The sequence below is a fragment of the Lagopus leucura genome, unplaced genomic scaffold (assembly GCF_019238085.1).
Source record: "Lagopus leucura isolate 7727_CA_CO unplaced genomic scaffold, USGS_WTPT01 Super-Scaffold_100002, whole genome shotgun sequence".
In the NCBI taxonomy this organism is placed as follows: Eukaryota; Metazoa; Chordata; class Aves; order Galliformes; family Phasianidae; genus Lagopus; species Lagopus leucura.
This window is the reverse complement of record NW_024962263.1, coordinates 86,245,840-86,271,850: the sequence shown is the minus strand read 5'-3', so window position 1 is coordinate 86,271,850 and position 26,011 is coordinate 86,245,840. Positions and strand designations below refer to the sequence as shown.

The 26,011-nt window shown below is 39.1% G+C and overlaps 1 protein-coding gene across 1 annotated transcript in view; it reads left to right on the top strand.

Moving 5' to 3' along the window:
• COL22A1 (collagen type XXII alpha 1 chain) overlaps positions 1 to 26,011 on the top strand; it is a 197,340-nt gene that overhangs the window by 89,074 nt on the left and 82,255 nt on the right. Inside the window, exons 12-21 of the mRNA XM_042869694.1 lie at positions 4,290 to 4,343; positions 5,247 to 5,300; positions 10,892 to 10,945; positions 13,047 to 13,091; positions 16,991 to 17,044; positions 18,839 to 18,892; positions 20,257 to 20,292; positions 21,148 to 21,177; positions 21,768 to 21,821; positions 22,535 to 22,588. Of these exons, the coding sequence (XP_042725628.1) occupies positions 4,290 to 4,343; positions 5,247 to 5,300; positions 10,892 to 10,945; positions 13,047 to 13,091; positions 16,991 to 17,044; positions 18,839 to 18,892; positions 20,257 to 20,292; positions 21,148 to 21,177; positions 21,768 to 21,821; positions 22,535 to 22,588 (489 nt within the window). The remainder of the gene's footprint in view (positions 1 to 4,289; positions 4,344 to 5,246; positions 5,301 to 10,891; positions 10,946 to 13,046; positions 13,092 to 16,990; positions 17,045 to 18,838; positions 18,893 to 20,256; positions 20,293 to 21,147; positions 21,178 to 21,767; positions 21,822 to 22,534; positions 22,589 to 26,011) is intronic.

Below are 26,011 nucleotides of genomic sequence, written 5' to 3'. Positions count from 1 at the left end.
CGACGGTATGGTGAGCATGATAGTTGGGATCTCACCTAATTAAAGAATTCCTGTGGACTATTGAAAAGTACACGTGATTGTTCTGTGATACCATTCAGGAGATTGGCTAGTTAAAAAATAAAAATAGAATAAGTAGCTTAGTGAAGTAAATTGCCCTGGCATCAGAACTCTGCTCCAGTTAGCTACAGCCTCAGTGGGAGTTTCAGCAGCTGGTTGCAAGCTAAGGGTACAAGCTGTTTGTAGCTTTCCATCCCTTCTGTCACAGTTCCTTTGGCACCATATGAGAGCAAAGCAATGTCAATGCTTTTCAACTGAAGTAGCAGAAGCAGGAGGCCTTTCCACTCTCTCAGGTGGTGGGGTTTAGTGGTAATTCCCCTGTGGATGATAAATTTGTCTCCACAGTCTAGGTTGTTTCTGAATAGTTTCCTAGTAAGGCCAGTGTATACCTGAAGATTGGCAGTGCAAGCTGATTAAACATTCCAGCTTTATTTCTAGTGAAGGGTTAGTTCTGAAATGGGCTTCTTGGTGTGTGCCTCACAGCGCTTCAAATTATACAGCAGGGGAGAGGCTGTGGCAATATATATGGGTGGAGGAAATTACTTTATTAATAGAGCTCCTTGGAGTGCTAGGCTTTGCTGGATCACATATTGTTTGAGCCTAATGCAGCCTTGAAAGCCCTCTCCCCCTCTTGCTGACCCTTGATCTGGTCTGTGGGCTGACCAGCTGCCTCTGCATGCATGGTCACCAAGAGGGAGAGAGTCTGCAGTTCTACCCTGCAGATGCCCTTGCACACCCTTGGCTGTGAAGACTTTTGGCTTCACATCTCTGCAGGCAGCTTCTTGGGATGTGTGAAAAATCAAATGGGAAAAATCATGCTATTTCAGCTAATAATAAATAAAGGTCTTTCTCCTCTGCTGAGATCCAATTAATTTAGGATGCAAATTACCAATTGTGTTTGGAAAGAGGAGGAGCAGCCTTGTTTTCAGAGGTCTTCAGTGCCAAAATGGATGAACTGTGAACAACTTGGTGTGAGTTCACTGTTGCTTTGAGTGTGAGGCTGGAGAAGAAACCTTACGGGGTTCTGTCCAGTATGGATGGCTTAATGAGTACTGTGCTTGCAACTTATTGGCTGATTTCAAGGTTATTTTAAAAAAAAAAGATGCTACTTCACAGAAAAAAAAAAAAAAAAAAAAAAGAGGGCAAAAGAAGTTATTAACCCTCTTCCTGTAATTCTCAAAGAAAAGACAAAAATCATTCCACCTGTGCTGCACACTTTGCCATGGAACAGCAGTTCCTTCAAGTTATATTGACCTCATAGAACAAGTGATTTCTTTAAAAATCACATTTGCTATTTTATGGGTCTTCTTTCTTTCTCATGAGAGACCTATTCAAATATAGCAAATTTGATTTTTACCCCCAGTTGCACTGGAAATTCTAGACTGAGTGCTCCATGAACATTCACATTTAGTGAGTAATGTGATTATAAGAGTATTTAATGACTTTAATTTGCATATATAGTATAGATAATTTCCAGATACTTTCTTTTATTAACCTCTAACTGCCAAATATACCTATAAATAAATAAGGTCAGATTTTATCATTTAGTCTGACATTGGCTGGAACCTTGCCTTAGGAATACATCCATCTAAGTCTGCTGAATTACTCATGCAGGAAAAAAAACACACATCACAAATAAGGCTGAGAATGGCAGAATTTGGCCTGTTTATCTGCACGTCGGTAGTCCATTTGTGTTTAAAGGCAACATGGAAAATGTTAGTTTTGCTGCATTTATACATGTGCATGGTTTTAATGTACTTCGAAGGGATTTTTCCTGCCATTTCTTAGGTACATAAGTAGACAGGGAGAAGCTCTCAGTGGATTAGCTCTGCTTTGTGCCATGTCATTTGCCAGTAGTGCTAGCTTCTTTAATGTCTCATGCACAGATACCTACCATTTCAGACAGTGGAGATGCTGGTAAATATCCATTGAAGGACACATGACAGTGTCTCGTAAAATCCAGCAATGCTGGATCCTAGGTGCCATTGACTGGAGCATGAACGTGCAGAAAAAGTATAGTCAGGCTGCTGGATCACAACCAAATAACCCACAGCAGAAGGCATAATCCTGCTCCATCCACTGAGCGCTGAAACGTGTTCTGAGTCTTTGAAGACATTAGCTGATGAGTTTGAGGAGTAGCTATTGATAAAGATCTAAATGGAGTGACTTCCAAAGCATGCATTTCAGCCTACATTGAGCAGGTAAAAGCGAAAAAAATAAGGTATCTCTAGCAGTAGGTTGGCCATGGAAAGTTTCAAGTAGTCTGAAATATGGCAATAGGAGAGTTTCTCAGTGAAATGTTTTTCTGCTTGAAATAGTTTTATTTCATAAGGATATGCCTCTTATTTTGTCCTTGGAAAAAAGATTCCTCTTGGCTGATATTTACAAATAGAGGAAAGAAAAAACAGCCAGAGGTGGACAGTTGGATGGAAAACTGGAATTGAAATCATTCATATATGGCCAAGTTGCAGGTGACTGAATAGCAGCAGTACAGCAAGAAAAGGTTGGCATCAACTCCCAAAAGGTAACTGTGCTGTGTAAAAACACATATATATGTAATTTCACACAAGGTAACTTTTGTGTTGGTGTTTTAGGGTGAAGAAGGATCCCCTGGATTTCCTGGACTGAAGGGTGATAAAGGAGAAAAAGTAAATCTAAGCCTTTATTTATTACACTGTGTAAAGTTTAGAACTTTACAAAGCTATTGAGGAAAGCTTCCCCTCTTGGAAGTCTTTTTGTTTTACCTCTGTGTTTTCTTGTTATATTAGCAAAGTTCTGTAAAGAGAAGAATTTGTTGCTGTGCTGTTTATCCGCAAAATATCCTTTCACTTCTAAACCTGATGAGTAACCATGCTCAGCCACATCTGAAAAATGTGCAGAGACTGCAAGGGCAGGAACTTTGTCTGAAGTCTTTAAAACACTGAACAGAATAGAAGACGGCTCGGAGCTAAATGCTTTCTCATACTGAAATACCAGTTTCTTCAATATGAGACACGGAAGGCAAAAGATTATCGTGTCTTTTTTTGCTCTGAACACAAATAACCTTTTGATTGAGATGGCCTTTTGCTGCTTAGCAGCCTCATTAAAAAACAACAACAACAACAACAACAACAAAAACCTACCAAAACTCCCTCCAAAATCCCAATGTTATCCAGGACTGAGCTTGCTCTATCAGCTAGTATTTACTTTGGATACTTTTGTCAGAAATATCTTAAATGCCATTTGCAGGAGGGATTATAAAAATTTAGACATTTTCCACCTGTTATAAAACAGCAAATGTTCAGGACTGTAAGTCAAGAGCTCACTCTAATTAATGCACAATATACTCGTTCTGTTTAATCAGTGCCCCTGTGCTCGCCAATTGCAGAGCCTGTTTGTCATTTGATCCTTTTTTTTTTTTTAACATAATCCACTTTAAAAAAGACAAACCTGCTGAAGATCCCAGAAGTAAAAACACTTGGTCCGTTCCTTACCACGTACGTGAGCTTGCCTGTTCTGTGTCTATTCTCTTCCCATTTATTCCTTAAATTGCCAGCTGCACATAGCAAAACATGGCTTTCCCCTGTGTTTACTGCCAGCCTCAACATACTTAGTCCCATTGAGCCTGGTGGGCAGACAGATTTAAGAAGCAATGCCTGTTTCTTCTGCTATCATTATTTTTTGCCCTCCAGCTTTGCATGTTACCGGCTCTGAGACTCACTTCCCTGGAGGTTAAGTAGTTCCTAAGGACTCTTGAGCTTTTCAAGGCTTCTTTTTTTGCTTTTAGGCTCTTTACATCCGCATTACAGCTATGCCTAGAGGCTTCTGAGCTTTGAGGTGGATGCTGTACAAGCACAGAGTCAACAATAAATAATAGTAATAATAATAATAATAATAACAATAAAAAGTTAGTTACAAAAGCAGCAGATTTTTGTGACAATGGAAGACTGGAGAGGCTGAGAGGAGATGATATTAAAATGATTCAATACTTTGGTATCTCATCAGTTGCATAGCCTTTATATTAATTTATTCTAAAGTGAGATAAGTCAAGGCCAAGAGTGTCTGGTTCCTCATTAACAGCTCATCAATTGGTCATAGTGTGTTAATGTTAGCAGTAGCTCCTCCAGAGACTGTAAATAATAAATGTTTGCATTGAAATGATTCTTCTCATTCATTATTCTTGTTTTGCTTGTGTCCTTGCACTTGCAACTGTTGTTAATACCATGCTGATGACAGCTCTGTTGTTGTTACAGGGGTCCCTTGGCTTGCCTGGCACCCCGGGGAAGGATGGAGCAAAAGGAGAAGCCGTAAGCCTTTTCATTCCTCCTGTGTAATCCTTGCCTTTCAGTGAAAGCCAGGCAGTGGAAATCAATCTGTATTGAGTGGAACATGTCTTGGGGATTTGTATGACAATTTTAGGAGCAGCAGAAACAAATGGCAGGAAGTTAATAGCCTCACCAGTCACTAGTAGGAATGGAGAGTGTCATGTGGATTAGCCATCCTGAGAGAGCCCAGGGTCAGCTCTGTTGCTGTTCGTTAAGCTGGTTGAGGAGGGTGGCAACTTTTTACTATAGATATCATTGGGGAAGAGCCTTTAAAATCTTATTTGCTGTCCTCTTTTGGCAGCCATTTGGTGGTGATTGGATGAACTTGGGGAAAGAACTCATTGGAAGGGCAGGAATGCACAAAAGTAATGATACATATTAGAAAAACTCTTGTTTTTCTGTCGTTTACATCCTGTTTCTGCTTTGTGCAACACTGGGAACTTGTCTCACTTGGACAGGTGTGTGATAATTTTCTTGTATTGCTTCCTGAATGGATGCAAACTTCCTGCCTGGCACAATCTGTATTCAGACAGCAACTTATGTGGATTTAAAGAATTTCTTATAGGATCTATTTATTGCATCCATCAAATGTACTATGTTATCTCCAGGGACTCAGCAATTGCAGATTGTAGCTGGTGTGAGCTGTTTACTACTTACAGAACCCATTTCTTGCTATTTAAGAGGCTGGGTTTGAAAAATGCATGAATAGCCACTTCAGTTTTCAACTTGTTTCTTCTAGCTTTTTTTTTTTTTTTTTTCCAAAGAAAGCACAAAGTAGATTTTCAAATCTCTGCATAATGGTACTCAGGATTGTGGATAGAGTTTCCATTCCTAAAGCTGTAAATAACGACTGTTCTAGTCCCAGAATATTGCTGTTATTTACAGGGCGAACCAGGACAACCAGGAGCATTTGGATTGCCTGGGCCAGCAGGTCCAAAGGTAGGCTTGCCATTTCTTCTTTACGTGGGTAAGTGTATCTTTTACACTGACTTTTTGTATATGTGGATTGCTTGGGTAATTGTCTTTTTCTTTGTGACTCCTTTGTTTTCATTGGTGAATGTACAAGCTCAAAATGCTCATTTCTATCAAGACATCTGATAGCATACCAGACACTAGATATGGCATATAAAGAGAATACCTCTTATTTGATCAACAGTATAGCTGGAGAAGTTGAAGAGAGCACATTTTGTTTCATGTTTTCAATAAATGTTCTCAACTTTGGCAAAGATTCAGGTGAGAATTATTGTCACTGCTCTGCAACTGGAAAAATAAAATCATGGTAGATCCTAGCCTGGATAATTACATTTCTATCCATTATGGGAGTTTCACTATGCACCAGTAGACAGTGGCAAAATGTCACAGAACTTGAGCCATCCATTATATTACTGCATCAAACAATGTGCTTCTGAATGAGCATTCGGTGAGGCTTGGCTTACCATCAGAAAACTGCCTAAGCTTTGAAGCCCTTCGCATGAGCAATGCTTTGTCCTCTTTCCAAAATCTCAGCTCTCCTTGCCTCCCTGGTTAGTGAGAGGATAACTAACCAACAGCTACTTTCATCTGTCTTCATAAAACAAAAAGATGGCTCATTACACTGATGAGTGTTTTTCTTAGGGACGTTATGCACAGCAAGCTCAGTTCAGCCTATAAAAGGTGAGGCAAGGATAATGGATTGGTTGCTCAGACTTCCTTGATCCAGTTCTGCTCCCATACCTGCAAAGGTGTTTGAGTGTCACATCTTTCTGGAAGAGCTATCTGGCTAACTAAACCTCCTGTTGATTTCACTTATAGCACTGTTCTCAAGTAGGAGTTAAATGCCTGAACACCATTCTAGATGTCATCCTGATGGTCATCTGACTCTGTCTGAAAGGACTCCATGAAGCAGTTTATTCATGTAGATCCTTCTGGGTGTCTCATGTACAGAGGCTCCTTCTCCAAAATGTCTAGTTTTCATTGAGGGAAATGTTCATCATTTCCTTAAGTCTCATTAGGAGGGTATCAGAAATAATGGTGTATTTGTGGACTAGTGGAAATACTTGGCAGCCATCCCATGGTTCTCTGCAGGAATTGTATTGCTATCAGCAACGTGAAGGGTTTGATTGTGGAAGTGGCATGGCAGCATGTTCAGCAGGGGATAAATGACATCTGTAAAGCAAGGCTGGGCTGATTGTGAAGGAACTCTGGATGTTGTTTTGCCCTTCAGTGGAATTAGGAAGTAGATGAAATGATGGGATTCATCACTCAGAAATGACTATCAGCTGCATATCATCTATTATATAATAAACAAATATGTATTTTCTCTATGCCCTGCATATTTTCCCATAGTGGAATTAAAAGCCAGTAAGCTATACAGTGCCCTGTTTCCTTGTGTTGTGAAGTCCCTCACTCTTGCTTTACAAAGCTTTTAAAATCAAGCTAAATTGAGTCTATTATCTATAGCTCCAGAAGGGCTTGATTCTGGAAAAAGCTCCATATTTCCCACAAGGTGAAATAATGAGACAATCTGAGAGTAAGTTCAGCATTATGAGCTGGGCAGGATAGATGTTGATAGGTGTTGACCTATCAACATCTATCCTGTTTGATTTAGACACTGCCAAGTGCTTCCAGGGAAGAGGTGAGCTTGGCTATCCCCAGCCTCTAAGCTACAGTAGCTAAATATAAAATGACTGTGCTTTCATAGTGACTTTTACTTATTTTAATGGATGCACTGACTATATGTGATGTCCTTGAGCTGGATCCTGGCCTGAGCTATTTTAAGCAGTAATCCACGTTTTGTTGACAGGACTTTAAAATTAAAAATATGAATCAATATTCCTTTGTAAAGCCCAGCTTCCTTGCTCCTGCGGAATGGATTGTATAGAGATGGGTAGAGTTAGTATTAGAAAGGTCATATCTCCAATTGCTGTTGTAATGATTACATTTTGCCTGATCACTTATTTTCATTTTAAATCATCAGCATCAATACAGTGGGTTCATGCTCTCCCCCAAGCTCCATGGAGAGCTACCTTGCAGTTTTCTCTGGTGATTTGGGATGTGCTCCTTCCAAGTCAGTCATGTTCATTTCCATTAAGGCGGTCAAGTGCAGCAGTGCTCAGAAACTGTACATGCACCCTAGGAGGTTGAGCACCCTGTTTATCTGCTTGGCTGAATGATTTCCAGTCTTTTGCCTCAATAGCAATTGCCAGCAATTTCTTCTAAGGAGGTGCAGGTTTTACAGACCTCATTAATTATGTGATGAAATTTCCAATAGCACAGAAAGGAATCCTGCAGACTTCTGGTAATAGGACTTCAATCCCCAGAGGTACCCTAAATGGATGATTAGGGTACACATATGGATTACAGGAATGAAATGCCCTTGATAAGTCATCTCTGGCTTTTACAGCTTTTGCTGCTCAATGAAGTCTTCAAGGTAGATTGTTTCTGGCTCAGTGTCTTCATCATGAAAATTATTTTCTTCACTCTCCAAGCTATGTGGGTAAACTTCAGTGCTCACCAAAATGGATATTTGATCTTGCTGGCTGCAATTGGGTGGAAGCAAAGAAGAGCTCTCAGCACTTGCCTCGTGCTGATCAGGGTCAGAATGTGGTTATAGAAGATGCTGTGGTAGACTGGGATGGAAAGAAATATCCATTGTTCAGTGGAGAAGCCTCTCACGTAAATACATGGGAGCCAGAAAGATAATGAAATGGAATAAGTGGGTTCAAAGTAAAAAGAGTACAGTACAACCCCTTCATGATATGGCATTGTAGCAGTTAAACAAAGCTTGAATTGTTGAGACGACCCTTTAGCTTTTCCAATCCTGTGGCAAATACCCAATTTTCCCTCTTTTTTTTTCCCCCTACATCTTTAATAAAAGGTTAAAGAGATTTTCTCATGGCTGTCATTGCTGTAGAACTGACATAGACCTAGCATTGCTATCTGAACTGACAGATATCTGCACTTAATAGAAAAACAGATGGAGAAGAAAAAATAAGTATTTGAAGTTTTAAGTATTAAGTAAGGTTTTAATTTTGACAAATTTCCTCATTCTTGTTCACTTCAGCTGTCGAAGGTCTCACACTTCTCTGGTTTACCAGACATGATCTCAGCACAGGCCTTGAGTGGGATCAGCAAGTCTTCCCAGACAAATCCACTTTCTCTATCTATAACTTTTGCTGACTGTTATAACCATGATTTATGTAGCAGTCTGAGTTGGATGTTGATAATCTGGACAACTAATAGCAGGCTTTTGTTTCCCGAGAGGTTTTACCTGAAATTTGATAGTATTATTTTTCTGCACTCTGAGGACAGATTAAGCGTGTGCCTGCTCTTTCTCTGCTCTTAGAGAACTTCCACAGCTGACACTGCAGAGGTCCTCAGGTGCCAGATGATGTAGAGGTCTCAGAGCCAACTTTGATTGTGCGTATACTCAGCTCTTCTTAACTTGTTTGTGAATCTCCCCAGGACTCTGTGGCATGGTTGGTTTCCACACTGAACACGCATTCAATTCTTTTAAAACTGGGCTGATGAACTGCTCACAAGCTTCAGGGCATGGTTTCCTCTGTTTTAAAGAACAAAGTCCTCTGTGGCAAAAGGAGGGGACAGTTTTGGCAATGCTTTGCTTAAAACAGTTGTGAGAAGCTTGCCAACTACAGTTCAGCCAGCCTGCCAGGTTTGTGCTTAACAACTGTTGCAAATGAGATTGTCATTTGGACTAAGGCAAATTGTAAACAGTGGTGCAGCATGAACAGCCTCCAGAACAATTGTGTTGGGACAAAAAAGCCCCATTTCTGCTAACAGTTCATTGAAGACAAGGACTGTGTTTTTAAATCTTTTTTTTTTTTTTTTTTTTTTTTTTTTTAATTTAAATATATATATTTTAATAAGAAACATCCATCAATAAGAAATGCAGAAATAATTTTAAAATGCAATCCTGATCTGTTTCAAAGCCCTATCCAATGCAGCAATCCAGTGCTGAAATTAACCAGATGGGTGATGTAAAAAGAAGGAAAGTCAGATAAGAAGCAAGATAATTGGCCAGGAATATGATGTAAGAAGCCAACCAAGAAAGCCTTGGCTACCTTGTCAGGCCAAGGCTGTCACCACAAGTTTGTTCAGAAGGCCGATCCTATTCATGTGGGGATCCAGACCATTAACAGGTGTTGAAGGGCACATCAAAGCAATGAGTAAGAGTGCTTTCTATTTAATTTTACCATCTCAAGGAAGAAAATCAGTGCACAACCAGCTGAAGAACTTTTGAAACACCTCTGATACTCTTGCGTTTCTCTTATCTACAGTGAAGATGTAGTCTATTTTGCCTTTGGGAATATAGAATCATGGTACAGCCTAGAATGGAATGGACCTTGATCATAAGATCCAAACTTTTGTGAGAAGAAGGAACCTAGATGATGCTATCTGACTGTATGTTGTGTTGAGGGACATGGTTTAGTGGGAGCTATTGATAATAGGTGAACGGTTGGACTGGATGATCTTTTAGGTCTTTTCCAACCTTGGTGATTCTATGATTCTATGATTCTATGATTCTATCTAGCGCCCTGTCCAGTCATGATTGAAAACCTCCATGATGGTGATCCTACCATATTCCTTGGGAGATTGCTCTAGTGATTCATTGTTCTCACTGCAAAAAAAAAAAAAAAAATTCTCTCTTACATCAAAGTAAAACCTTTTTTTTTGTAGCTAGCACACAGTTTCCCCTTTTCATCTTCTCCATATGTCTCTTTCTGAAAAGAGAGCCTTGGTATTCTTTGTAGCCACCCTTTAAATACTGGAATAGTGTGATGAGGTACCTCTGAGCCTTCTCTACTCCATGGTTACGAGACTGCTTCAGTCTTTCCTCATGATTCACGTTCTCCAGACCTTTGTTCATGTCTGTGGTTCTCTTCCTTTGAACCATTTGTGCATCTTTTATGAATTGCTGGGACCAGAACTGGACACAATACTGCAGGTTTTGTCGAACAGGATATGATTTGCCTTCAGTGATGCAGCTGACTCATGTTCAGTTTGTTGTCTACCAGGGCACCACGGTCCCTTTCAGTAACAAAGATCCTAGCCTGTACAGGGTTCTGTTGTTGTGCCAATGCAGGTGCAGGACTTTTCTCTTGTTAGTGTAGTCATGTAGTTGTTTCTTGCCTGCTCTTTCTGCCTGCCAGGTCTTTCCATAAAATGTCTTTCCCTTTTAATGGGACCACCTCACCACCCAGTTTAGTAAGTGTTTTACCTCCGAAATGACCTCGAGAGGAAGCTTCATATGATAGTTTGCCTTTGTAGGGCAATACTGAAAGCAGAAGAGTAAAACTTGCTGTTGCCTGTTTGTATTGCAGTAGGGACAGCAAAAAACAGTAGGGTGCCACTTTGGGTAAGTAGATGAAAAGTCAAGTGCTACTCTGTATATTAGTGTTGAGACAGTCAGGAAGTCTCAACAGATTTCTATAAATCAAGAAGTATGTTACATTTCTGAATAAGTGTTTTTTTTTCCTTAGTCTTCTATGTGAAAATGTTTGTTATTTTACTTTATCTCAATTCTTTGCCAGGGATCTGAGGGAAAACAGGGTCCCCCAGGTATTAAAGGCTACGTAGGAGCACCGGTAAGTTATGATTATTATTAAGTTTTTGATACTCTAGAAACTTTACCCAGTTTTTCAGTATGTTCTGCCCACTATTTTTTTTTTTTTAATTAACCTGCATATTGTGTATCTGACCTCTTACCTGTACTGTGCCCAAATTGTAACACTTTCTTGACTTTATTGAGTTTCTTCTGACTTCTTTAAATGAGATCTGTACCTAGAGAATTGTCAGTAATAATGACTTGATTACCAAGATAACAGCTGGGAATTTTGTGATACTCCCACTGTAATGCAATTGCTTTGGTCTGTGTTGATGCACCATTTATATGGTGCTTGAAAACTTCATCATAACACCAAACAGAAACACCAATTGTCAGCAAATTTCCAATCATATTTTCAAAACTGTCAGTAAGCAACACTTTGGGCTCATGGGACAAACTTGCCTTGAATGAGTGGACAGCAATACCAAAATAAATCATATTGTCCCTGTCTTGTGGTCTCACCTTTCTAATTACACAAGCAGTCTTAAAGCAGGTGTTGCAAAGACTGATAGGAGTTTTTAGTTTTTAATAACCTGGCTATACATCAATGCGCTTTAATGGCATACCAGACATGTTCACATACTGGAAGATTTCCCTATACCAGCCAAGGTCTTTCTTTAAAACTCACTACAAAGAGGCCCAACATGTTCAGAATAGCGTGGGCACTTTTGTCTTTGCACAGGTGCATGCAGCTTCGCTGTAAAGCTGAACTCAGTTTAGCCTGAAGAAAATGACATGAATACAGTTCAGGCATTACCTCATTACCTGCCCATGCTGCACATTCTTGAAACATGAATGAGATAAATGGACAAAGATCTGAGAATATTCACTCCTGCTCCTTGACTTTCCTTTATGTATGAGAAGCAAAGCATCTGCATGTAGTACACTGTCACAAGAGGCTGAGTTCATCTCCATCATCAGACTGACATTTGGCTTGAGTTGGGGAGCAACAAGGCTGCAATCATCCACACAGTGTATATGAGGGCCCCATGGTTATTGCTGCATTAAAAGAGCCATGTTTAAAACCTCACCTCATCTGTTTTTTGGAAATAGTGTGGTTATTGCTTTGCAGTATGGAAGCAGTGCATGCTCATTTCAGGTCATTAGAGATAGACAGGACTGTGCAGTTAGCTCACAGTCAGGCGTAGCATGAAATCTGAATATCATAATAGTTAGATAAGTTATCCTATGGAACAAATAATTCCAGACAGATAGTTCTCATTAGCTTGGAGTTCAGTCTTCAGTGTAGTGTAAAGTTTAAAAATAAATATATTATAATAAGTGATTTAAGCTTCAGCAGTTTTAGAAAGGTCACTACTGACTGAGCGTATTTGTCTGCCTGTGTTGTCTGCCATTAGCTGATTGCACAGTTGCTACAAAATAGATGGTGCTTCCCGTGCCAAGAGAGAGTGAAATCCATTCCTGCCCATTGAGTTGATCTCCAGTGTTAGCATTGCTGTCATTCATCAAACCAATCTCCAGCAAATTATTCTGATGTACCAGGGAGGAGATGAATTATACCATCCAGTTGAACTCCAGCACTGGTTTTTCACAGTGCACAAATACACTTTGTTCTCCAGGACAGGGATTATTTAGCATTTGTTGATTCTCAGAGGTACCTGCTGTCTGTCTAGCTACTGCATCCAAAACCACCAGGAATGGGCATTCTTCCTTGTTTATGCAATAGGTTTTTCCAGCAGTACTATCTTTTACCTAAGTTCTCATTGTTTGCGAGCAATATGAAAAATGCTCAGCGCTGGATGGTTTCCAGATCATCTGCAGCTGTGATGTGTTCCCTGTCCCTCCACATTGCTGCTGGCAGGAGGATTAGGTGTCTGGGAACAATTGCAGAGTTGCAGCAACATATTATTACACATGGTCTTGGGACCACAGGTCATCCTCGCTCTGTGAATCTTCTTAGACCGTGCTTGTGGCCAACTCTAAGGACTGGTAACACAGTAAATGTCCTTGAGGGTTACTTGAATAGATTGTGCAGACATCCATTGATTTGGTGACTAATTGGAGGAATTATGTGCCTTCTTGCATTGAGTTGTATAATCTCTTTTTCCTCTTATTTCTAGGGTTTACAAGGAGAAAGAGGAGAAAAGGGAACACGAGGAGACAAGGTATTCCTTCTGCATACTTCAAAAAGCCACACTATTCTTTACCTTTGTCCTTTAGGCCAGCAGATCTGAAGGGTAATGATGGAGAGTTTCTTAACTGCTCTGCACCTTCTAATACTGTCCACAAACGGCCTCCCATGAGAGTGCAGGAGGAGTTTGCAGATCTTTGCTGTCTACTAAGCTTACATTTAGATCTGTGTGTAGCTGGGGAGAGAGGAAAAGAGAGGAAGATTCGGATGATAGGAGTTAGTGGGGTGTCCACACTGTGCACAGTGTGATCTCTAAAATAAGTCTTCATCCAGCATTTCTCTGTCTCACTGTAGTTTCTGAAATTATACAACGTCTACATTTCTGTATTCTCTCATCACTATAAGCTCAGTTTTTTATGAGTACAAGGTAGTTTCTCTATTAAGAGCTTAGTCCAACAAGTGCTGCTTCCAATTTCCTGCCCTCTTCTGTCTGGAATTAGTGGTTTTGCACAGCATAGGATTCTCTGGGATTTGAACTACGATGGTTTAAGGAAAGAAATGAAGCACCCATTATACCCACAGTGTGCGTTTAGAAGGAGAGCCAGGCAGACACAAAGTTTTTCATTATTTCAGTTTGCTCATCATGTTTGGAGAGATCTCAGATATGCCCACATTTTGCTGCAGACCTGCCAGCTAGTGCTCAAAGTTTCTTAGATATAACACTGCCAGGAGAAATGGGTGCTGGGTAGATCCTGCTCTGAAAAACGATGGGACATATGGCACAACCATGCTCTCGGCCCAGCCAAAGTTGTTCATCTTTTCCTCCAGGCAGGACTGCCTTGGTATGTTGTGTATAGTTTCCTCTGCTGCTTTTCTGGAGGTGAGGTTGTCTAATCTGCTGGAATATTTGGTTCCCAGAAGGAAATCCATCTTTCTGACATCACTATGATGGGAGAGGAAGCTGGAGCTGTGTGTGGGCTGATGACTGATTAAACTAAAGAAAGATTGAAGTGCAAAAGAGATGAATTAGGTTTTGTTTCATTACAAAGATATGAACAAACAGTGATTGTTTTTTACTCTCCTTTTCCTGTATTTTTTTCTATTCTTTTTCCTGAAGCAGACAGATCTCTGCTACAGCAATTGTGCTTTGATTTTTTTCTTGACTCTAATGCTCTTCTCAGAGCACCCACTGCCATTACTTTAACTTTCACCAGCTGCTATTGCTGCAGAAAACAGTGGGCGTTGATGTGGCGGGCCAAATATTTCCCTGTCTGCTCTTCAGTCTGTAATTTGAAGACTGACACCTACGCAACCTGTGTTTCTTGTCTGCCTGCGAAGAAGAGTGTTTATTGCATCACACAAAAGTGCTAACCCATGCACTGAGTATTGGTCTATTCATAGAATCTCACAGAATCATTAAGATTGAAAAAGACCACTAAAATCATCTAGTCTAACCATCAACCCATCCCCATCATGCCCTCTAACTCATGTCCCTCAGTGCCACATCTACCTTAGTATGTCTAATATGACAAAAGACCTAACATCCCATAGTAGTATCCCATCTTGCCATTGTGTTCTTATATCCTATGACCCCTAATGAAAATACTGAGGTTTTATAGTGAGGCTCCCAAACCCAGAACTGTTGGTTACATCTGCACTTCAGGAGACCTGCTGCATAAATGAAGTGACAGCTCACATCTTTTTGTGTCCAGTGGGCTCACTGTGGACTTCCGTAGAATTCTGTTTTCAATATATCAGTGCATACTGTTGCATCAGTTTCTTTCAGCAAGGGAAGGAAAGTGAGTGCCAAAGTGAAAATTTGAGAATAAATCTTTTGGAGATTTTTTTTTTTCTTTTCAGGAAAAATATACTTTATCTAAATGGCCTTTTTCAAAGAAAGAAAAAAGTAATATACAGTAACAATTTTTTTTTCTGAAGAAACATTGGAACGCACAGTTCTTTGGAACAGTTACAAACACCTCTAGTGTTTGCATTTGTATAAATAATACATTTGCCTTTCCCAGTTACTAGCAGTAGGAATATTGACTCTTTTCTGTTTTGGCAGATGAATGAGCATGTGTGAAGTACTCACTGCTGCAGTGTATTGATGCTAAGACATTCTCTTGAGGATAGAGTGCTCATTTTGTCAGCAACCCACCAGATTGTCATTTCCTGCAAGTCTCAGATTCAGGATTCAGTTTAGTTAGGCATTGCAAATGTTTTCGTGAACTTGGAAACTACTGCCCCAGTATCAAGTAGGTCTTGATATCTTACAGTGGCTTTTCAGCTGCTTTTTGTAGGGTTTCTCTCCAATTTAACTCCCTGAGTGCATCTTTTTGAAATAACCTTTTGTTACGAGGCTGGTTGATTGTCTAAAGGGCGAAAATAAATCAATTGATTTGCAAATCCATTTCTGAATGCTGAATTAAGGCAGACTTCAAATTAAATCCAATGCAAATAATAACAAAGGTCTGATAGACTTACTGTGGGATATTGATAAGAATTAAATATTTCAGAAAGTAAAACAAAAAACAAAAAACAAACATACAAAAAAAAGTAAAGTTAATACTCTGCTCTCTGCCGTTACTCCTTGTTTACAGTTTGTTTTTACATGTATTTTTATGTTAGCACTAGCTGTGTGTGCATCATTTAATCATTTGAATTCAGCAGCACGTGCAGGATTGAGGCAAAAAGTGTTATGTTTACAGAGATTTGAGCAATTATGCAGTAAGAGAAAGACCCTATTCAAAGAGTTTTAAACTGAAGTGGCTACATGGGAAAGGGGCACAATCTCTAAGGAAAAATAAGTTTAATGAGAGCATGGGATCTTGTCATCATTTCTCTTGAGAACCTGCTTTATAAAATATGAAATGTGTGTATTAAGTTTGACTATGGGGGTACAGTAGAGGTCGGGATCAGAATTCAAAATGGTCCTTAAGATGTAATACAGCAGAGCTGAAGTTGACAGAAGAGTAAAACAGAAGAGTAGTCTACAAATTGTGAAATAATCTTTCTTCTCAGAGCTAGCCTCAGCTGAGCTCAGCTTCAGGCATCCAGTTACAGTGCAGGCATGGGAAAATTGAATAATGCCCAAATAAGAGAAGCAAAAATGATAAGAGGTCTGAAAAATATGCCCTTTAAGAAAAGTTGAAAGTATTGAGGTTGTTTAGTCTGGGGTTTGAAGTTCTAAGGGGAAGTTTTCTAAGTCTTCAGATACATAAAAGGCCATTGTAAAGATGAAGGGAACAGCCTGTTCCTTCTCTCCAGGGGGCTTAGGAAAGAAGTACTTGTTTGAAACAGTAGCAAGAAAAGTTTAGATGTAGGGTAAAAAATATATCTACAGGTATTGAAAGTAAAGTAGTGGAATAAATTGCCTGTGGACTTTAGGGGACTGTACATCTCAGAAAGCATGTTAGAACAGATTAATTGATTCCTCAGGTTAAGGAAAACAAAGGCGAAAAATAAAGCATTTATCTGTCTAAAAGTGACCTGTTGCTGCATTGTGGCTTCATTATTTTTGTTAGAGCTGTTCCAGATTGATATTCTCCTGGTACAATTTATCTGGTTTACATGAACCTGGCTCAGCAGGCAGAGGACAGATGCCCAGGTGGAGATCTGGCATACAACCACTTCTCATCTCAAAATTCACATCTCAGATACCTGATGCTGAGTTTTCTAGACAGACAAGTGGCAACACTTAGCAAAGTTATAAGGGATAAAAGTTTATTAGTCACTACACTTGGCTCACCTCATTTCTGGATGCTCCCAGCAATTTTGTGGTGTACAGTTCTTCAGGTATTTTCTCTATTGGGATTATATGAATTGCTCTTCTTGTATCTTTATGCTTGAAAGGCATAACATAGATGGCTCTTGTAGAACACTGGTCCAAACATCATAGATTTGTTATAATGGTTCTTTCTCATCCTCCTCCAGGGAGAACGAGGTTTAGATGGGTTCCCAGGAAAGCCAGGTGTGGAAGGAAAACAGGTAAATCCTCAACTGGAGGCTTTTCTTTGGAGTGAGCACAAGTTGCTTTAAATCTGTGAGCTGTACTGGACAACTGGTGAGTTATGGCAGGACTCTTGCATCTGCAGTTTTTAGAATCCTTATCCTAAGGCTCTGTGTTGGCACACTTTGATGTTCCTTATTATTTTTTCCTCCCTTTTTCTTTTTCTCTTTTTCCCTTATTTTACTTTTTTACACCTTTTCTTCTTTTTCTGTTTTTCTTTTTTCCTGTTTTTTTTTTCTTCTATTTTCTCTTTTCCTTTTCTCTTTCCATTTTTATTTTTTTCATTTATTTATTTATTTATTTATTTATTTATTTATTTCCTTCTCTTTAAGAATTAATTTATAACACAATATGCATTTAAAAGTGCCTGTGCTTGGAACATAACAGGGTAGAAGTCTGTCTGAATTTTCATTAAAGACTTAAGGAAGCATACATAAAAATGACTTTTATAAAGTTGTGGATTTTTTCCACCCACAACTCAAAAGGAGGAGAACTGGATTTAATGTGTTTGATTTCTTTTCAGTATAAAATCTTGGAACTATTTGCATTTTTGAAACAAGATAAAACTGGAAAGATTTCTATAAAATCAGTACACTTCCACTGATTAGAGAGATAATGCTCTGTCTGTATCTAAAACTACTATCCATACATCCCACAAGATGTTTTCATTACTCAGAGTACTATACCTAATGATAGACATTCTTAAGGATCTTCTGACCTAAAAAGCAGAGGATGGAGTAGGAAGAAAAGACTAAAATGGGTTGTGATTTGGCAAAAGTCATGCAGCTGCTGTTGTCACCCTTGAGCCTACTACATCTGCATTCTAGTCACTATCCGTCACTGCTCCCTCTTTGTAAAGGGTCATTTGAATGCATGTTTTCTCATTTGCAGAAGTTGAGAAGCTGCCTAACTACTTTGCTTTTGCTCCTTTGGAAATCAGAGGATCGATTTGATTTGGTTAGGAAGTCATTTTGCTTCCTGTTCAGATTATTAAGATGGCAAGCTGTAGTGTCGTAAACAATCCTAGCCTCTAAACTACACCTTCCTTTCTGCGAGGCCATAGAGATTATCATGCTACTTTTTTTTTTTTTTTCTTTTTTTTTTCTTTTCTGTTTCTCTGTGGGAGGTTTGATCATTAATCATCACTTTCTCTCTGCTCTGTTCCTCAGCCATGTTTTATCCTATACTATGAAGTATTTCTCATGTTAGTGTTTATCACTATCCTTATAAGATGGAAATGTTTCCTGTTGTGAGATGTGGCACTGCAATCTCGATGAACTATGTTCACTGTGCCCATTGCGTTGTTCACAAAACTGCACTTGCAACAAATGTGGATGAAGCAAGAAATTGCAGGATGTAAAGGTGGATGCTGATGTTTACTGCTTCTCAGGAACAATTTCTCCAGCTGACAGCCTATTACAGAAGTTGCGTTATTCTGAAGCTTTTCTGCCTTTTTCATGTCTTGACACTTAGCAGTGGGCAAATCTTCAAGCCTGCACTTTATCCTAAATTTTTGACACTGATATACTCCTTGATGTGCAATGCTCTTCAACCAGCTGGAATTGGAGGGCTGTTATCACGCTTGCCATAGCATCTCCATCCTTATTCCCCTTCTTAGTGGGAATTAGCTTATACTGCTGTGCAGTTGGACATAGCTGATTGTAGTGTTAACATCCAAACCTGCAACCTTCTGTTTCCCCAGTACTTTAAGGGAAACTGCAATTGATGTATGGTGCATGTAAAACAAAGTTTTTCTTTCTTTTTTTTCCTAGGGTCCTGCTGGCAGCCCAGGCCCTCCAGGTGGCAGTGGGCCCAAAGGAGAAAAGGTGAGTTGGGGTGGCATGCATGGAAGAGGTTTGAAGACACATTTATTACTTCCTCCATGAGCCCCAGTGCTGGAAATATCAGGGCTGTCAGCTTCTTCTTTCATTTGTGTGTAAGTGAAACTTGTATAGAAATAATTGTGTAACTTTTCTGATATTGCTTCAGTTAGACATAGGCGTAAGTGAGGAGTAAAACAGATCTGGTTATAGCTCTGCTGCTCAAGGCTTAACCTTCTTTGTGGAAGTAAAATAACTTCATTATTTTGCAGGGTTACTAAAGTTTCCAGGACAACCTTATCTTTTCCTTCTTGCTCATGCTGACATGTTTTTGATATTCCCTATTTCTTTAGCATAAATAGGAAGATATGCCTAGCTCTGGGTTTTATTTCTCCTTTTCTCATCCAAGTAGTGAGCCTTACCCAAGAATACAGACATCTAAATGAATCCAATTACTTTCTGATTCATATTCAGAAGGTCTAAGTGAGGTTTCAGAAGGAGAGCTTATCCATAGGTTGGACTTGATGATCTTGAAGGTCTCTTCAACCAAGTGATTCTCTGATTTTCTTATTCTGTGGAGTTAACAAGAGATAGGAAGATATTTGTGCTTCAGCATGAGTGAAGCAAAGAACAATCTTGATTCATAAGTCTTTGTCCTTATCTCTTTTGTGGCTGCATCTGGCTCTTCCAGAAAACTTTTAGCTCCTTGCTCCATTTTCACTGTAGATGATGTATGCCTCTTCATGCTGTGGACCTTCTTTAGAATAAATAACCAATAGTAATTAAACTTGTCTTAAGAGAAAAGAAAATGAATGGTATGTTGGTTCAAGCAGAGACTTACATAAATAATGAAGAAATAGAGTGTGAAAGGTAGCTAAATGATCATTTTTGCATTGGACTGTACCTAAAGTAGAGGAGATACTTTCTGGAGTCTTAGTCTTAAAGCATGATAAATAGTGGGCTCTGCTGGAGACGAACTGCTGGAACAAATTGTTAGCCTGGGTGGCAGTAAATCATGCAGAGTGGATGTAGCATCTCAGTGTTAAAGCAAATTCTTATAACATCATTCTGCACTGTAAAAATGACTTGAGGAAAAAGGCACCATTTTAAGGCAGTATTACTGAAACTGATGTATGTCAATGATTATAGTAACAGAAGACAATCAGTTCCTGCTTGTATTCATATGCAGAGTGGAGAAAAGTTAAATGGGGTTGCATATTCGTATCTATCAACTCTGGGATGGTACAGAAATTGGAAAAAGCTGAGAGGTCTGCTTTTGCTCTATGTTATGTTTTGTGTTATGTTGTGCTTTGTCTTACCTTACTTTTTTTTTTTTTTTCTTTTTCGTTTTTGTTTTTTTTTTCCTGCAGGGTGAACCAGGGCTCCCCGGATTGCCAGGGTCTTCAGTAAGATTTTTGTTTTTGTTATCTTAATCAAATATTGTAAGCTTTATTGTGTGAAAATAGAAGATGGGATATGGGAATTTGAAGGCTCTCTTAAATGCAATATTCTTAAATGGATTTAAAAAAGTGAAATTTATGCCAGTTAAGATTTATGAAGATAAGTTAAATAAGGAGATGTGCCGCCAATAATTTTGGGAGATTTTGAAGTGTGAAGATGAGGACTTGAAAAGAAAGCATCACCTCAGGTACATCTGATAAAGCAATGCTGTGACATGACTGTGAGTTTTCCATGATGGTCACAGAGCCACTGCCGACAAAAGTGGAAAAGAGAGCAAACATAAGGAGAGGCTGATCTTTGCTGTGGCACAAGCTTAACATGCTTTTAAGCATCCCTTGCTCTTCACTGATGCCTTCAGTGAAACCAAAAGTATCATTAGCAGGGGCACAAGATGTCTAGAGTTAATTTCTGAGTGCACGGAGAAAGAAAATATACAGAAAAGTATGCAGAGGAGAGGTTTAAGACTGATTTCTGCAGGGGATGGTAACAAAGCTTTTGGGGTACATCCATTTTGCTTTCCAAAAAATGGATTAAAAGTTAGGAAATAGTCCTTCAGGTCTATTGGTAGAAAACATTAAAACAGCCACTGAGACCAGTAACACTGAATATAAAATTGTGCCAATGAAGAACTGAGATGACTGACAGCTGTCTGTCACAGCCACTTTGGTTGCATTGAGGCGTGCTTACTAACTAGTTTATGTTGATGAGATAATGAACTATCTTACTGCTTATACAGCCACACAAATCCTGTCACAGACTTTTTCAGTTTTCCCTTTGATGACTCTACATTTTTATTACAGGTACCTTCTGAAGGCCTGAAAGGAGAGCAAGTAAGAGAGATTTGATATCTGTGCATCCACTGCAAAGGTGTTTTATGTGCTTCAACTGCCTGTTAGATTAGATTTTGCTTTAAAATGGCATTTCAAAATTAAGGTGGATAGAAGCATTGTCAGAGAATCAAGAAACAAGTTAACATATAGTGGGGACTATAAACTTAAACGAGAGGGAAAAGGGTAATGTCCTTTTGAAGGGCAGTGAATCTAACATGAGTGACAAGTGTAAGTTGGAAAGATTGAGCCATGCAATTCTTTAAAATTTGGACAGTGTTAATATAAAAGTTAAACTGTATTTGGAATATCCAGGGAAGCCCAGTGTCTTTGTTAACTTACAACCTTTGAGGAAGAGAGAGTCATGGTTAAATGATGACTAGGCATCGATGGATCATTCTGCATGCACTGCAATCAGTGCTGGTAATTCAAATAGCTAAGAATTAAATCAGCTGGTCCCTGTACTGCGGCTTTGGGAACAATGAGGAAGGGGGTGGTGTAGGTCCTGTACAGCTTACCTGTATGAGAACTATGCCCACATGATTTTTTCTGCCAGTATTTTAATACTTTATTTTCTTAACTTCTTTCTGCAGGGAGAGCCTGGCCCACGAGGACCTCAAGGCCAACCTGGACTTCCTGGACTCCCAGTAAGTAATTTCTCTTACTGCTTACAGTCCTCAGAATCTGAAACTCAGACTGATGTGAGGCATATATGCACAACATTATACATTACCCATTACTAAGGTCTTATACATTGCCCACAGTTTTCTTCACCAGAAAAACCTGTAAGCTGTCATAGACTAATGATCAAAGAATGGTTGCTGCAAAGTGGTTGGCTTTATGCCACAATGTCCCAGCTATAATAAGAGGTGGGTATGTGTGTTTGTATCTCAGCAAGGAATACAACACAGTATTTGCAATAATTTAGGCACACCTGCATTCTTTTTACTTATTTATGTCTTCCGGGTACGTTTTATAACACAGCTATGTGGTAAATTTCACATTAGACTGCTGCCTGATTTGCACATACTGTGCATTTCCTCACTTTTTAATTTTTCCTTGTGTTACACTGTTGATTGGTTTTATAAAATTGATGGTGTTGTGAAGGTTTACTTAGGTAAATCTGATTTTGACTATGTGATTTAAACATTGTTGTGTACTTTGTATTTAATCAAGGAATTGTCATTTTTCTGTATGCCATTTTCTTATTCTCTTCCTCTCACAGGACAACATAACTATCAGATAAGTGTTGTCTAAGTGTCATGCAGTAACTGTAGCCCAGCATTATTAGGAAACAGTTTAAAAGTTCGTTAGTTTTTCTTACTTGCTTAACCTTCTAAAAATACTTTTACTTTTAAAGGGAGAGGCTGGTCTAGAGGGCAAGCCTGGAGTCCCAGGTTTACCAGGTCAAAGGGTGAGTTGCTCTTTTAATTCAATGTTAAGTCTCAGTAGGCCAGGGACAGCAGCATTCAGTAAGAATTGGTATTTTGACTCATTTTATATATACTTTTCCATTTATTTAAGGATCCTTGAAGCCTGGATCCTTTTTCCTATTTCTTCTTTATGGTCCAGCAACATTCAGTACCTCTTGGATTCCACAAACTGTATTGCAATGCCCTGTTGCCCTGGGAAATTTTCTTTCTCGTCCTTTGCTCTCCTCTCTTTGTCTCTGCTCCTTGCTGTCAAGATGATTCTTACTCCTCTTTCCCATGGGATCCTATGTTAATTATATTAATGTTTATCAGAGGTAGAATTAATGGAAACTTTATTTTCTAAAGGAATATTGCTAAGCCACACTCAGCCACATGGTTAGTCTTTAAAAAACAAAGCAAAATATTTTCTATAGAAAAAGCAGTGACTAATTAGAAAAAATAAAAATCTGCTGGAAATATATTTTGAGCACTGACAAATATCACTTTGTGCCATGCTTATTGGTAAATGCTATAAGAATGTAAAATCTGACAGAATTTCCTGTGGACGTCTCATAGAAGCTATTTTTCAACTTGCCAAGCCTGGGAAAATGACCTACAAAATCACCTCATTTTAGGTGGAAAATGGATTGGAAGAGTCTTAAAAAAGCTTTAATTCCTAAAAATGTTAAAATAAAATCCTGCTGCAAGTGAAACTTGGAGTAGTATCACCCCTATTAAGATATGAATCTGAATGTGGAACCACTAAGAAGATGGACAAGTTGAAATTTCAGAGAAATGCTGTTGTCTTGGAAATGAACTCCAAAGATGCTTAGAATGCATGTTACAAAGTGAAGCCATTCTGTTTTTGTTTCACCTTGAGAGCACTAATGTGAGTATGGGAAGGCAGAGGACAGTACAACTTTGGCATACATTTTTTAGTAGATGGTTTTCTGCAGACTTCCAGTTGAGTTGCTTGATATTGAATTGAACTGTACGCTAGGCTTTTTGAGAATCTTTTGCTGGAGAAGATGATGCTTGCAGTCTTCATGTTAATGCTACAGTGGAAAAGGTCATTTACTTGCTTTTTTGTAGTTTTCCAGTGTTTAGAAAATATCAGCTTATGCCTTTTGCAAATAACTTTGCTGTGCTTTACTTATGAGTTGACAAGCTCTGATTTGGCGTGGTTTTAAAGCCTGCTGTGAAACACTGCTTTTCGAATAAGATTAATAGAACACATTAGCTGAGTAAAGGACAGTGATCTGTCAGGGTCTGCCACACAATACAAAATGCTCCTGCTAATGATCATTTGATTAGAGATGTCATTTGATACACACTGAGTTTGAATGTTTCCCTGACTCTGTTGTGTCTAGCTGGTTACTTTTCCTGAGGGTCCTTATTAGTCACCAACCATCTTAGGTGATAGATATTATTTTTAATTAAAAACCACTGTTCAATGATTAAATATCTGAGCGGAATCAAAACCTTGAGGTTGGTAGAGCTACATGGGTAACCTACAGATGTGGGAGAGAGACCTGATTAGCAGATGCTGCTGAGTCATCATTAACATAGTTCTTGCTTAAGCATGGATCCAGGCATTGATTACCATCTCTCTTAAATTTGGCTGCAAGAACAAGTATTTCTCTAAAAAAGCTGTAGTACTTAAAATGCCATGAACAGAAATATTAGCAAGTATCTATTCAAGTCTGTTTTTAAATGACTGGGTGTGAGGTAAAGGCTGGCTCTGAAGCCACAGTGCCATGAGGATGTGGTCACAACGCTGCAGTTTGGTTGTGAGTCCAGCCCTGTTGCAAGACATTAGTCACATCTCTCCATCTCTGTGTCTGCTGTAAATAGTGGCAGGTGTGTATGGTTAGATAACAGTGTGAGCACAATGAGCACACCAAACAGAACTAAAGCAGTAGTGACAGTATGAGTTTAATTCTAACCATGTTTCACAGCACAGTTTTGAGTCATGCCAAGAAGCAATCTCCCCCAAATGTCTCTATGTGATAAAGTGACATCCTTCTTTGTGAAAGGGAAAGTTTGTCTGTACAAACATAAATATCTGTGATCTTTGCACTTGTCCTGGCCCATTGTATTTGCTAATGTAGGTGTAGCCTTTCATGTTCTGGTGAGGACAGAAAGTCAGAAACATCCAATGGCAGATTTGGGTCTCCTTTCCAGTGTGATTAGTAGATCTTGTGTTGAACAGATGAAACTCACTATCTACTTGGCTGATCCTTCTGCTGCTTCATGTGGGTGGAATTTTATACAGGTGGGGTTTCAGGATTTGATGTTACACCAGTTTATATATCTTGAAAATTTCGTTCTTGAGGGACTATATAACTGTTCTGCATTATTATCTTGTAACATAATAGACAGATTATAGTGCAAAGGTAAATTCCAGCTTCTGATCTGCTTGACTTCAGGACTCTATCAAGTAACATGCTGCAAAGAGGGGCTAATGTAGAACAGTTACTGTTTTGCAGTATGGTTCAACTTCAGCTTGGCCATATGGTCCACAGTTGAGGTCTAGATAAAAATGATGCACACACACACACAGGTCTTCTGTCCTGATATGTACTGTACATACAAACTTCTGTTGGAGTTCTTAGAAGGCTGCAACATTTCAGTTAGCTGTAAACAACTGACATAGGCTACTTATGGACTAAAAATGTTTGGAACAATTTTATAGGGGAGTGTGTGCCTCATAAGACAGTCCACTGGAAGTGGAAGTTTTTGAGGTCTGTGAAGACAAAGCCATTGTTGGTTGATGTCAGAAATATGATGCTGGGGCTACCTACACAGCGTAAATGAAATTTCACAGTAGATGACATACTGTTCCAAATATCCTAGTGATAGTCTGGCCAACAAGAGCAGAGTCATAATTTTCAGAAAGATTTCTAAGAAAAAAGGAAGCATGATATTCTTTTGGCATGAACTTTGGTTCCAGTTACTGCTGAAGAAATAAAAGAATATGTGGGTTAGCATAGTTGGCAGTAAACAAGGCACATTATTTACAGAGACACCATTTGTTTTATAGGAAAGGAAGTGGGAGATTAATTTCTTAAAATGATTATTGCAAACTTAGTCTTTCATATAAAGGCACTTATTGTGCATTTTGTCCAAAATAAGACTTTTCCAATCACCCCTGCTTAGACTGTACAATTCTTAGAGCATCTGCAGAATGTTCTGCTTACATTTCACATGAATGTGACTGAATAACTGGGGGGGGGGGGGGGGGGTGAACACTGGTCATCAGGGCCTCTGTTGGCCCAGGGCTTCTGACCAGGGTAATGCTTATCTTTTGCATTTGGTGCCTCACCACCAAATAAGGATTGCAGCCTATGGACTCCAAGAACTTTACATTGGTTCCTCCATGCAACATAGAGCAACACTGTGCTCTTTCAGAAGCTGTGGACATC